Source organism: Dipodomys ordii, unplaced genomic scaffold (assembly GCF_000151885.1).
Source record: "Dipodomys ordii isolate 6190 unplaced genomic scaffold, Dord_2.0 Scaffold2, whole genome shotgun sequence".
In the NCBI taxonomy this organism is placed as follows: Eukaryota; Metazoa; Chordata; class Mammalia; order Rodentia; family Heteromyidae; genus Dipodomys; species Dipodomys ordii.
In genome coordinates, this window is record NW_012267218.1 from 4009095 (window position 1) to 4022648 (window position 13554).

A 13554-nucleotide genomic window follows, 5' to 3' on the forward strand; every position below is an offset into this window, starting at 1 on the left:
CAGCTCCCGCCCGGCGCGCCGATCCCCAGCCCGGGCTCCCATCCGGAGCACTGCGCCTCGGAGTCCTGGGCTGACAACCCTCCCCGCCCGCCCGTGCCCCCGACACCCATCGGAGCTCGGGATCGTGGGGGGCCGGGGAGCCGTGGGGGGCTGACTTCATTCCCCGCGGCTGTCCGGGCGGGGCGGGCGCCACGCGGCCACTTGTAGCCGGCCGTCTGCTCACCCCTGCCCGGGTCACGCCGTGGCACCTCACCCGCTTGCTTCCCCGCTCCCTCCGCTGACCTGCTGTGGCAGGGCGTGAGGATGGATGTGGGCAAACCCAGGGGGCGCGGGGTCCTCCTGTCAGTGACCTGCGTGGGCCTGACCCCGCCGTGGATGCCGCCCCCTGGGCCCTCGCTGTCTCTGCGTTTACCTTGCTGGGATCAGGGTGTTGAACAGGTGTTGATGGAGCCGTGGGGCGGGGGGGGGGGGGGGTGCTGAGGTGTCAGGAGGGCTGAGGGCCGGCCTCCGCCTCCCTGGCAGTGTGAGGCTGGCTGGTTATCTCAAGGGCCCAGTCTTGGTTCTCTGCTCCATCCACCACCCTTGCCCTGCTCTTCATCTGCTTGTGTGTGACTCCCACAGACCTCAGGAAGGGGAGCTGGGGCTCAGGTTGACAAGTGCCAGACTTGAGCAAAAGAGCCAAGGGGCAGCGCCCCAGGCTCTGCGTTCAAGCCTCAGGACTGGCACAGACCTCAGTGGCTGCCCAGGGAGCGGTTCTACTGGAAGAGCGAGGCACACGGGCCATGACTCTAGGCAGGTAATCAGTGCTGGCTTCCTCCTGTGTCTGGAGGCTAGTTGGCCACCATGACTGGCTGGCTTAAGGCTCTCAAAGGCAGTTAAGAACTCCCCAGTCTGCTACCTGGTCAGGACTCTGGGAGGTTCAGGAGGGAAACTCAGAGCTTTCTGTAAGTTGGTGGGGGCTTTTTCCCAAGCCTCGGGCAACCCGGAGGACACAGGATATGGTGTGGCCTCTGCAGTTCCCTCTAGCCCCTGTCCCACCCAAGCTGGGCTCCTAACCCTTCTCGGCCTATGTGCTGGAAGCAGGGTGCAGGGTGGGGACTGTCCAGTGGACCAGGCCTCCTGGGGAATCCCCTGGGGTATGCGGCTTCTTTCCCCAGGGCCGGACCCTTCTATAATTCCACTGTCAGTGTGAGTGAGGGAGCACACTCACCCAGGCCAGGCCTCTCAGAGACCCAGACCAGACCCCACGCAGGTGTTCAGTGGTTGGGCAGCCCCTCCCCCCTACCTGGAATGCCCTTTGGTTCATCCTCACAGTGCCTACCTGGGGCAGGTTACATGCCTGCCTCAGGCTCCAGGGTGGAGAATGAGACCAGGATGGCCCTCAGGTGCTCGTCTGTGTATCGCCTACACACTGAGGCTGTGCAGGGCAGGGCCTCCGCACCTGGGTGAATGAGGGTGGAAGTCACTCTGGGATCCAATGGGGAGAAAAGTCCGAAGACTGCAGTGACCACTCAGGTAGCCCTGTTCAGAGGGACTGTCCAGGGCCAGGTGACACATATACTTTGCAGGGATCTGACCCCCAGAGGCCACGACCTGGACCCTTCTGGTGGCTGCTGGTAGCATTTCTCCTCTGTGGCTCCTGATTCATATTCCTCAGGAAGAGATTGACCCAGGGATGTCCCATGGCTGACTGGCCTGGTGTGTGTCCCGTGTTTACCTGTCTGTGAAGCAGGCCAGGCGCTGTGATTAGAAGAAGGTTGTCAGCTGCCAGGGGTCTTGCCTGAGGGAAGGGTGGCTTCCGCCCTGTGGCCCACTCTGGGGAAAATAGTGTCAAATCTTGAAGCCACAGTAGACCCCGGGCTCTGGATGGGGTATGGATAGGAAAAGAGCTGAGGAAGCATTCCCTCACAGAACGGCATCTGCCTCCAAAGGATGCAGGATAGTAGAGATGCAGGATAGTAGGGTGTGCTGATAGTGGGAGCCAGAGGACCTATTTGCTGAGGTCAAACCTGGGATCCACCCCTGTTGCTCAAGACCCAACTCTGGGCTGGCTCCAGCCATCTGCAGGCGCGAAGTTTGCATCACAGCATCTTGATAAAGGATAAGATCTCCCCAGAGGCGAACCTTCTCAGGTGGCAAGCAGGCAGTGATGTGCATGGCTGCCCTCTTTTCAGGAAAACCTCTCGTTAAAGCTTCCTGTTTATACAGTGCATCCCATTAATATCATTATAACAGAATACAGTGTAGGAATGGGCATGCATCACAAGCTGATACAACTGTCTATTATCAAGGGACCCTCAACCCAAATCAGCCTGAATCTTCCCAGACACCATTTCTCAGGGCATTCTGGAGCTCTCTTGATTAAGGCCCACTCACACACTACTGGGTGTATTTTTACTTTGCTCTTGCTTTAATAAAGCTGCTTGCTTCCCTCATAATTCAGGTGCTTCTGCTCACCTTTTCGGTGGGGAGCCAGTAACAGGGTTTGAACTCAGGGCCTCACACCGGTTTGGCTTGCTGGCTCAGCTGGCGCTCTGCCACTCCAACTATACCTCCAGCACCGCTTTGTACTAGTTATGTTGGAGATGGAGCCTCAAAAGCTTTTCTGCTCAGTCTGGCTCTGAACCTAGATCTTCTGGATCGCAGCCTACTTCCTGAATAGCTAGGATTATAAACATGAGCCCAACAGTGCCCAGCATTTCCACTCAACTATTTGTTTGAAACACCAAGAATCTGGAATGATCTTGAATGAGACGTCCGTCCGTCCGTCCGGTAACAGGATGGCAGGTCTGTCATCCTGATGCCACTGCCTGTGACCACCTGTGCTGCTAGGAGCCTCCAGAGCAAAGCTCCTTTCCTTTCCTGGGAAGGTTGTGGAGTGAGGACTGCCCTTCAGTGGGCAGAGACTTCTGTAGGTCTCAGACTCCTCTTGGGAGACAGTGAGGTAGGGCTTCCTGGTTCTCAGAGGGTCTGGGAGGGTAAAGGCTCTGCGGGAGCAGAGGCTAGATGAGGGCAGGACCCTCGCCCGCTCTGTTCCCGTGACAGGAGGATTCTGGGTAAGGGCCTACCCCTCCTCCCTTCCTTGTCTCCACCCAAGGAAACAGGTGAGGGAGAAAGTGGGACTGCCAAGGCTGGCACCTGGAATCCGTGTGTGGACTGGGGCTTGGGTAGGGAGCTTTCTCTCTCCTTCGTCACATCCCCCGGTCCCAAAGGTGACACTTGGACAAAGCAGGGCCCAAAGGTGACTGCTACTCATAGGATGGGAAGCCCGTAGTCGGGCAGGAGGCCTGGTTACTGGCTTTCCAAACCCCAAGGAATTCCAAATACAACCCAAGAAAAGAGGTGCTGAAACGAGGATTTGCTAAGTCGGGAAATGCAGAAAATGGGCTGGGTTCTAACTCAGAGGTAAAGAGTTACAGTGTCCAGTCCTGGGTTCAACCCCCTTCACCCCACAGAAACCTGGAAGATTCAAGATGTGAGGGAGAACCAGGGAGGATCAAAGGGAAGCAGCAAAGTTTCCTTGGGAAAGGACCAGAAACCCAGATGGACACCAGGAGGGGAAGAGGCTTGCTAGAATGAGGCGTTAGCCTTGGGCATAGAAACTGAGGGACAGTGCTCAGGCTCTGAGTTCAAAATTAAGAGAATTGGACAAAACTCAGGCTGGGCATGGGGGTACAAACCTATGATCCAGCTCCTTGGGAGGTGGAGGCCGGGGGACTGAGGTCCAGGGCTAGCTCAGGCAAAAGCATAAGACTCCGAGAACCTAAAAATGAAAGGGCTGGGGGTATGGCTCTAAAATCCCAGTACTCCCCTCAAAAAAAAAAAAAAGTTGGCCAGAACTCTCTGAGGCACGTGTGACAGGAAAGCAGGGCCACAAAGGCAATGCCAAGGGGCTGGGAAGGTGGCTCAGTGGCAGAGTGCCTGCCTTGCATGCATGAAGCCCTGGGTTTGATTCCTCAGCACCACATACACAGAAAAAGCCAGAAGTGGTACTATGGCTCAAAGTGGTAGAGTAATAGCCTTGAGCACAGAGAGACCCAGGGACAGAGCCCAGGCCCCAAGTTCAAGCCTCAGGACCGGCAAACAAACAAAAACAAAAAAGGCAATGCCAAAGTCTGTGTTAGGGGTGGAAACATTCATTCTGTGGTACAGATGCATGGTGCCCCCATTATCCTGAGGACCCAACTAATCCACAGAGAGATGTGTCTAGGGGGGCCCAGGGCAGAGGTGCCAGGCTCAGACTGCAGCTTCAGCCCTCACTTCCTGTAATCATTCTCTGTCTCCATTTCCCCATGGGTAAAGTGAGCTAATAATCCTTTATCAGGAATGTAAGTGGGAGGAACAGGGTATGTTCAAAACTAAGAAGTAACCATCAGATTGCAATATGACTGGTTGCATTCAAATGTTAGCCATTTTCATTGTAAATAAGCACAAGCAATAAGAGAATAGGTGGGGTTTTGGGGGAGTTGTTGTTCTTCAATGTTCAGGATCCTGCGTGCTGGGCAGGCATTCCACCAGGATGAGCCACATCCCCAGCCCCAAGGGAGACCTTTAATAGAGTCACACGTGAAGCTCTGAGTGGGATCACCTTGGAGGGAGCACCAGTGACTTGACCTCCATGAGCCTCAGTTTCTCCTTCCATGAAAGGGCCGGTCAGGGCTACAAAGGGAGACCCCAGCTCAAAAACACAAAACCCAGAGGCTCGGGGTTTACTATCTGTAAGACACAGGGGAACGGAATGAGAAGTGTTTGGGAGGGATGAACCTTTGTCTCCAAGGGGGTCTGGATCTCTGGCAGGCTCTGAGCTGATGAGTAACCAGACCGATTGCGAAGCCCCAGGCTGCCTCCCAGGGGCCGGGGAGGCCCTGCCAGGGAAGGCAGCCATCAGGAGGCTGGACTTCATCTCATCTCCACGGCCGCCCAGGGGAGGCACGTCCTCACCCCCATCACAGGCAACGGAGTTGGGGATAAGTAGAGGGGACATTCCAATCTCAGTATCAGGCTCACCCGCTTCCCACACACACCCCACCAGGGGTGTTTAAAGAAATGGAACATGCCAGAAATGCCCCATCCCCTGCAGCTGCCTGCAGGGCCAGAGAAGGGACCCAGCGTGGTTACCAGATGGAGTGTTACAGGAGTTCCTGGGAGGGACGTGGCCAGGACCCCGCTGGCCCCTGGTCAGTGTCTCCCTCCCAGCCTCCCTGGCAGGAGCCCCAGCACCCTGCAGGGCTCCAAGGCGTCTTTCAGATCACACCTCTCTTTGTCTCCCTGCAGGTGTGGCAGGTGTGCTTGTGGGACACCCATTTGACACTGTCAAGGTGAGTTTCCTCCATGTTTTCTTTCTCAGACACAGATGGGCGGCAGACCTGCAGGGCTCTTATTCCAGAGCCAGGTTCAAGGTCATCCCCAGGTCTTTGAGGGTAGAATGAGAGCTCTCCAAGATGCCCAGGTGGGCAGCTGCTTTTCCATTTAACTCCGTTGACCTTCCTGCTGGGCTTGTTTTTATAGCTCCTGGCTGGGGCAAAACTAGATGTTGAGTTCACAGCCAAGTTCATTCTCAGGATTGGCCTGTGAAGACTGACATGCTCACTCACGCTGTTCTGCTACAGAAAGAAAGAAAGACTTGGGGGTCGGGAGGTAGGGGAAAAAAGCAAACTTGACGGGCCAGTGTGATGGTACATGCCTACAGTCCCAGCATCCAAGAGGATTAAATGTTGGAGGCCAGTCAGGGTTACATCTCAAAATCCAACAAACAAGCAAACAACAACAAAAGCCAGGCATGTCTGTAATCCTAGCAACTCAGGAGGCTGAAATGTGAGGATTACTGTTTGAAGCCAGCCACAGCAGAAAAGTCCAAGACTCTTCTCCCCCAGTTAATCACAAAAAAGCTGAAAATGAAGGTGTGACTCAAGTGGTAGAGCACCAGCCTTGGAGAGAATGAGGACTTGAGTTCAGGGCCCAATATCAGCACACACCCACACCCACACCCACCCACACCCACACACTAACAAGTCCACTTTTTCTAGCATGATCTTCCTAGAGCAGTAACTCAGGATTAGGAGATGGTGACTGTTTGGAAGTGTCTGTAGCCGGGGACCTAAGAACAGCTCTGTCACAGGGGCTTGAGATCAATGCTCAGTCAGTTTGTCATTTCATCTGTCTATTAACCAGAGTTCCAGGTTCTCAGACACCCAGAGCAGAGAGTGCGGAGACCCTAGTCCTCCGCTGGGAAGTCCCACGCTACTTTTCTCCTGTGGCTGGGCCTGACATGCTCAGAGTGTGCACGTCACAACCATTCTTTGCCATGTTCCTAGGACCAGCATGGGCTATAGGCCAGGCCTTCCGTACTGGCTATAAACCTTGAACTTGGCTCCCTTGCCCACTTGGGTGAAGACTGCTAGAGGGAGACACGTCATCCCCAGCTGGGTTGAGGTGAACTTCCTCTCTCCTTTCCTCCAACCCTCCAGTGGACCAGGTGTTTGTTGGCAAAGAAAATCGCTTGTTAATTTAGGGCTGGGATTTCTTCCAGCAGGGGCGTGAGAGCCAGGCCTTATGCACCGGCTTTGACCTTAAAAAATTCTGTTCCTAGTCCAGACCTGCTCTGCCGGCCAGTTTTACTGCCTGACCTTGCTGGGACCAGATACTGTGGCTTGGCCCCAGCGTTCTCATCTCAAAGGGAGGGGCTGGGGGAGATTACCAAGGCCTAGGATAACGTGTGATCAATTCATATGAGCTCTGGAATGCACACATCTCCACCACTCACAGCAGGCAGGCCTGGGGAGAAAGAAGGCTGAAGGCCAGGCTTTCTTGATAAGCTTTGGGCCTGCAAAAGGCAGGCCCTGGCAGTGCTGGCCAAGGAGCCAACTGGTCACACCCATGCTCTGCCTGGCTACGCCCCCCGGCACACCCATGCTCTGCCTGGCCACACCCCCACTCACCCCCCAGCACAGGGCAGCCTGGCAGCACCCTTACCACACTGTTTCTATGTCATGGTCATCTATGTCCAGGGCCTTGCTGGTGTGTCCAGGCAAGAGCCCAGAACTCCCTCCCTCTGCCCAGCTCTGCAGAGGCTGGCTCCCTGAGCTGACTGGGCAGGACCTGGTCAGGCCTCTGGGTTCCCCATCTGGCACCCACAGGATTGCAAATGCCCGTGGCTGCACGCTACAGTTATTCAAGTGTCTGACAGTCTTTGGGAAAATGCTTTAATGTTTCCCCCCCCCTTTTCACCACCAGAGCATTGTATTTGGGCAAACCTACCTTAAGAAGCTAAGGTCTTTTTGAAGAGGGGAGACCCCTGGCTCTTGTGTTCCTACCTGCTGTCCCCAGTGTGATGTTGGATCCCTCAGACTGCAATGCAATGCAGCGTCACCAGCGCCCAGCTGTTTTTACTGCTTTCTGTCAAAGACCTTATCTTTAAGCATGTTCATTAAGAGAATTGTGAAATGCAGCTTCTCCTTCCCTCCCCTCCCTGAGAGCACTACATGGGCTTCAGGCCCTGAGACCATGAGACACCACTGTTTTGTTTTGTTTTGAGTGATTAAACTTGATACGTAGCCCAGGTTGGCCTTGAACTCAAGAATCTGACACCTGTGCCTCCTGAGTGCTGGGATTACAGGAGTGTGCCCCAAACTTGAGTGTAATATCTTCTGAATGGATTGTGATCATCAGGCACACACACATTTCTTTATTGGCTTTCTCTTACAAAAATTATACAGGTTCTAAGAGAAGAGCCATCCCTGAGATGCACAAACTAAAAAGTCAACCTCTGTGTAGCCTCTCCCTTGTGAGTGACACACAGCAGGGCACTAAGCTTTACACACTCCTTGCTTTGGATAGGAGAGGGGTATTCATATTCTGCAGGTGTAGGTGTGTGTGTGTGTGTGTGTGTGTGTGTGTGTGTGTGTGTGTGGTTTTACAATGATGTTCAGGTTTTTCCCTATCTGAATGGGTGATATTGTTTGTTTGTTTGTTTTACTGTGGTGCTAAAGATCAAACCCAGAGCCTTGTGCATGCTAGGCAAACTTTCTACCTCTGAGGCATGCCACAGCCTTGTTTTATTTAAGTTGATGTTTAACACATACAGCGAGTGCACACATCCTAAGCCAGGCCTGGAATGTGCCTGCAACCCCAAAACTCAGAGCAGATGTAGGAGCATCAAGAGCTCAGTCAGTCTGCACTCTGCAGTCATTCCCTCATGTCCAAAAACAAACCAGAAAAATCAGTTACAATACCAGCTATGTGGAAGGTGTAGGTAGGGTTGAGGCTAGCCCCAGTCAAAGGGGCTAGACCCTGTGTAAAACAAAAAGATGTAAGCCAGGCACTGGTGGCTCAGGCCTGTAATCCTAGCTACTCAGGAGGCTGAGATCCAAGAATCATGGTTCAAAGCCAGCCCAGACAAGAAAGTATGTGAGACTCTTATCTCCAATCAACCAGCAGAAAACCAGAAGTGGCACTGTGGCTCCAGTGGTAGAGTGCTTGCCTTGAGCTGCAGAGCTGAAGGGACACAGCCCAGGCCTAGAGCTCAAGCCCCAGGACCGACAACAACCCCCGCAAAAACACAAAAAGACTGGTGATATGAATACTAGAGTACTCACCTAGTAAGCACAAGGCCTGGAGTTCAAAACTCCAGTACCACACACAAAAAAAGCAATTAAACAAAACAAGAATACACATCTGGTGTGCACGTGTCACCTGTTACACGTTTGTGACCCCCACCCCACCTTGCAGGAAGCACAACAAGAATACACCACACTCCTCCCCGGTCCTGACTCCTGACAGTGAGTCCTCCTGTTAGAACGCCGCTGGCACCCGGGCCTCCTCCACGTGGGTGTCGCCCGCCCCCACAGGCTTTCCTGTGGTTGGGGGCCCTGGCGGGCATCCCCTTCCAAACCCCTGAAGAATACCAAATCTGGTTTTCCTCCCAGAAGCCCAGACTTACAGCTGTTTCAGGGCCCCGCCCCATTCCCATCCATTGGTTTAGGGAGGTGTTCTTCCTGATCTTTTCACTGGACGTGACACGGTGGCCCACGTCCCAGGGTGCCCAGGGTGGGGGGCCGACCACTGGGCTGGGCACCTGCATGTGATGTTGACATTTGTGTGTTCTTTAACGCTTTGCTGTCTGAGCTAGGCGCTACCGTCAGTAGCAAAGTGCAACTTTGTTGCAGATGCCCGGAAGCCTCACCTGGGAGCGCTAGTGAGTACAGACCAGGTGCCCTCCGCCTGGTCCTCGCCCGCACCCCACCTCCAGAGTTCCAGGGAGGGCACGAGGCCAACCGGGCCTCACAGGTCCTGGGCTGGGGGCTCGGGCAGGGCTGGTGGAGAAACACTGGCCCCTGTGGAGCTTGGGGAGGGAGGGTCCTTGTGTGGGTGTCTCTTGCTTTGTGTGCAAATAACTACTTGGAGGGAGGAGGGAAGTTTATCCATTCCCTAGAGGAGCCTCGGTAACCCCCAAATGTCGAGAGCCTCGGTGCTAGGTGATACAGAACTGTTACCCCAAGATCTGTGATGTGAGGGCTCCCACAGACAGAGCAGGGGCTGGAAGGAGTCCTGCAGAGCTCAGCCCAAGCCTCATGTCCATGCTGGCTTGACCTTGGCCCTCGGCCATGACCTGCAGGGACTTCCACACAGCGGCCAGGTGCCACCGGAACCTGACAGGAGAGACAGCACCACCTTGCAGCAGCCCAATGAGTGTCAGGCCAGGGGTGGAGGCTCAGGGTCTCACCAGAGGCCTCAGGACACTGAAAGAAACCTCACATCATAGCATCTCACTAAAGCTGAGGGGTTTTGCTTTTCTCCTCTGGAAATCCTTCCCTCCCCATCAAGTCTGGACAGAGCTGGGTGGCCAGGGTGGGCAAGGGGCTGGAGGGGGAGGTCACCCCCAGGTCCCTGTGGGAAGAGATGGAATTCCCCCCCAATACTTTCCCCAAATAGGAGCTCCACCCATTCTGGTGTTAAGAATTGCAAAAGGAGCTAGGTGCAGTGGCTCACGCCTGTAATCCTAGCTACTCAGGAGGCTGAGTAGCGGTTGGAAGCCAACTGGGCAGAAAAGTCTGTGAGGCTCTTATCTCCAATGAACCACCAAATGGCTGGAAGTAGAGCTGGGGCTCAAGTGGTAGAGCGCTAACCTTGAGTGGAAAAGCTGAGGATCGTGTCCACACCTTGAGTTCAAGCTATTGCCAGCGGGGCACTCACCTGTTAGTACTTCACCTAGCCCTCACCTCCACCACAGCCGCCCTGTCCTAGGAGAGGACGGCACGGGCCATGTCACACAGCACCTCTGAGCCTCCGCTTTCCCACCTGGGCCGGGAGGAGGGGTGCCAGGCCCTGTCTGGGGCCCATGCACATGGGTACAGAGGTGCTTGCCCCAGGCCCTGCCTGGCTGCCACAATGCTCATTTCAGAGCCAGCGTGGAACCAGAGCCCCAGAATGATCTGACCTAGATTCCCACCAGTGACACCGAGCCTGCGCTCAGGAAACCTCCCGCCCGCCGGGCATCGTGTCCAGCCCCGGGTAGCAAAGCAGAGATAAGCTCTCCTCAACAGCGAGCACTTTGACTGACCGTGCAAGGCTTTGGGCCTGGCCTGGGTCCTCACCAGGAACTCAGGAAGCAAGGCATTCTTGATGAGGAAGGTCAGTGCGGGGGGAGACACCAGGCCCCGGTAGCTTCAGCCATGGTTTGGGACTTTGGCCACTCAGTGGGATAAGTGTCACCTGAAGGACAGGTTGGCTACAAGAGATGCGTGGTGGGTAACAAAGGCTTCACCTCCATCGGTCTTGAGATCATTTTGCCCACTAACACCCGGCTTGGCCCCGCCTTCCCCAAAGCCACGCCCCCGCCCCAGGCCTCCTCAGTTGCCCCTGGGCAGTGTGTGCCAGGCCAGGGAAGTGTGGTCCTGCTGGCCACAGCTCACGGGGCCTGCCCTTACAGGTGCGGCTGCAGGTGCAGAGCGCGGAGCAGCCCCAGTACAGAGGGACCCTGCACTGCTTCCAGACCATCATCAAGCAGGAGAGTGTGAGTGGCCTGGGGCGAATGGGACTCCGCCAGCCAACCCCAATACAGGACAAGAAGGTCCTGGGGCATCTGACAGGAATCCGGGCTTTGGAAGGGTGAGGGATGCCTGGGCTTCTCAGATAGAGGACTTCATTGTATCTAATCTGCTTGGCTCACGCCTGTAATCCCAGCTACTCAGGAGGCTGAGATCTGAGGATCACAGTTGGAAGCCAGCCCAGGCAGGAAAGTCCATGAGACTCTTATCTCCAATAAACCACTAGAAAACCGGAAATGGCGCTGTGGCTCAAGCGGTAGAGCGCTAGCCTTGAGCTGAAGAGCTGAGGGACAGCGGCCAGGCCCAGAGTTCAAGCCCCACAACTGACAAAACAAAAAAGATGAAGGATGAAGGAGAGCTCGCTCGGTCCTCGTGAACCCGGGGTGGGGCTGGGCTGCCCCAAGCCTGCCTGGAGGATCTGGGGGCGCTGAGCTGGGCAGCCTGGCCCCTGGCCGCCCCGATGGCCCCTGATGGCTGTCTGTCTCCCGCAGGTGCTGGGCTTGTACAAAGGCCTGGGTTCGCCCCTCATGGGGCTGACCTTCATCAACGCGCTGGTGTTCGGGGTGCAGGGCAACACGCTCCGGGTGCTGGGCCACGACTCCCCGCTGCACCAGTTCGTGGCGGGGGCGGCGGCGGGGGCCATCCAGTGCGTCATCTGCTGCCCCATGGAGCTCGCCAAGACGCGGCTGCAGCTGCAGGCCGCCGGCCCGGCGCGCGCCTACAAGGGCTCCCTGGACTGCCTGGCGCAGATCTACCGGCGGGAGGGGCTGCGGGGCATCAACAGGGGCATGGCGTCCACGCTGCTGCGGGAGACGCCCAGCTTCGGCGTCTACTTCCTCACCTACGACGTGCTGACGCGCGCGCTGCGCTGCGAGCCCGCCGACCCCCTGCTGGTGCCCAAGCTGCTGCTGGCGGGCGGCACGGCGGGCATGGCCTCCTGGCTCTCCACCTACCCCGTGGACGTGGTCAAGTCGCGGCTGCAGGCCGACGGGGTGCGGGGCGCCCCGCGCTACCGCGGCCTCCTCGACTGCGCGCGCCAGAGCTACGAGGCCGAGGGCTGGCGCGTGTTCACGCGCGGGCTCGGCTCCACGCTGCTGCGCGCCTTCCCCGTCAACGCCGCCACCTTCGCCACCGTCACGGCCGTGCTCAGCTACGCCCGCGGCGGGGAGGCCCAGCCCGAGCCCGGGCCGGCCCTGACCCAGCCATCCGGCCTGTGACGCGCGCCCGGGCCGCGCAGGACGTCAGTCACCAGGGCCGGAAGTCAGCAGGGCCGTCGGAGCTGCGCCAGGCCTGGTCCGAGCACTTTACCACTCACCGGCGAGTCTGCCAGTCCCCGACGCCTTCGGCCTGGATTGCCCCTCTCAGCGCTGGGGCCTGGTCCCTGGCTGGAGAGAGAAGTCTCACCTGGGCTTCAGGCCACCTTGTGTAAAATGAGGACAGGTCAGCTGAGGCCCGAGTGACTCCGGCCGGCCGGGGCCCCTCGTGGGCGCTGGGGGCCGGGGGGGGTGGGTGGGTGGGGGGCTCTCCAGGCTGCAAAGCCAGAGGGGCCCCGGCAGCCCCCCGAGGGGGCCCGGTGTGGTCTCTGTGGGCGCAGGCCTCCCAAGGAGGCAGGCTGGGCCCCGCACAGACGGGCCGCCGGCTGTGTGCACCCAGGAGCTTGGCCAGAGAGAAACCCGAAGGAAATAAAGCCGGCGTTGTTTCTCAGCGTGAGGCTGGCTGGTCTGTGTGCGCCCCGCGCAGCGCTGGCCTGAGCCCCAGGCGGCGCCCGGGCAGGTCGGGGCGCTGTGTGCGCCTCAGGCTCCTCGTCTGCGGGATGGGCTGATGGGACGGGACACGGGTGAAGCCACAGTGGCCCCTCACCTCTGGCGGGAGTCACACTCCGGGGAGCCCCGGCCATAGGTGAAAACTCACGAAGTAGCAGCGTGATAGTCGTCCCTCGCCGTATCTCTGCTCACTTACAGCGACTTCTCGGATTTCCTCCCCTCCGAGCACAGCTCCTGCCATGCAGTGAGGCCGCAGGAAGCGAACGGTGACACGGGGAGGGGGGACTAAATGGCACACAGGGCATTCTCAGCCTCGAGGGGCTGGAGTGGGGGGTGCAGAGGGAGCACTAGAGGCCGGAAGGACACAAAGGAAGGTCTCCGTGGACCTGTCCACCTCAGCCTCCTGGGCACAGAGTGCATGACCAGGCCCCCTAGAGTAACCCCACTAGCCCCCCATTAAGTCAGACTTGTCTCCTGTGTGTGTGGGGGGGGTGGTGGCTGGCAGCCCACTGGGTGGAGAAGGCAAAAGAGGGGCCTTGGATATGTCCTGGTAGGGAATTGGGGGCAGAAGCCCTCGAGCGGTAGTGTGACCATGACAATGAACTCAGAACGCCAGAGAAACCAGCATGCTATAAAGCAGAGTCCCCAACCTCCACCCTAAACTCTGACCACCAAACATACCCACAAATCTGGGGTGAAGAGTGAGGTGTGCTCCTGGTGAATTTGCGTTTACGTTTTTTTCTCGC

At 57.2% G+C, this 13554-nt stretch overlaps 1 protein-coding gene across 4 annotated transcripts in view; it reads left to right on the forward strand.

Moving 5' to 3' along the window:
* The window catches only part of Slc25a29 (solute carrier family 25 (mitochondrial carnitine/acylcarnitine carrier), member 29), a 12976-nt gene extending 601 nt beyond the window's left edge, over window positions 1-12375 (forward strand). Inside the window, exons 2-5 of one of the 4 annotated variants that reach the window (XM_013014448.1) lie at window positions 5275-5318; window positions 9128-9193; window positions 10928-11011; window positions 11537-12375. In XM_013014448.1, coding sequence (XP_012869902.1) covers window positions 5275-5318; window positions 9128-9193; window positions 10928-11011; window positions 11537-12262 — 920 coding nt within the window. In that variant the 3' untranslated portion in view covers window positions 12263-12375. The other 3 variants (XM_013014466.1, XM_013014456.1, XM_013014475.1) reach the window with 3 other exon arrangements.
* Window positions 12376-13554: the final 1179 nt, after the last annotated feature.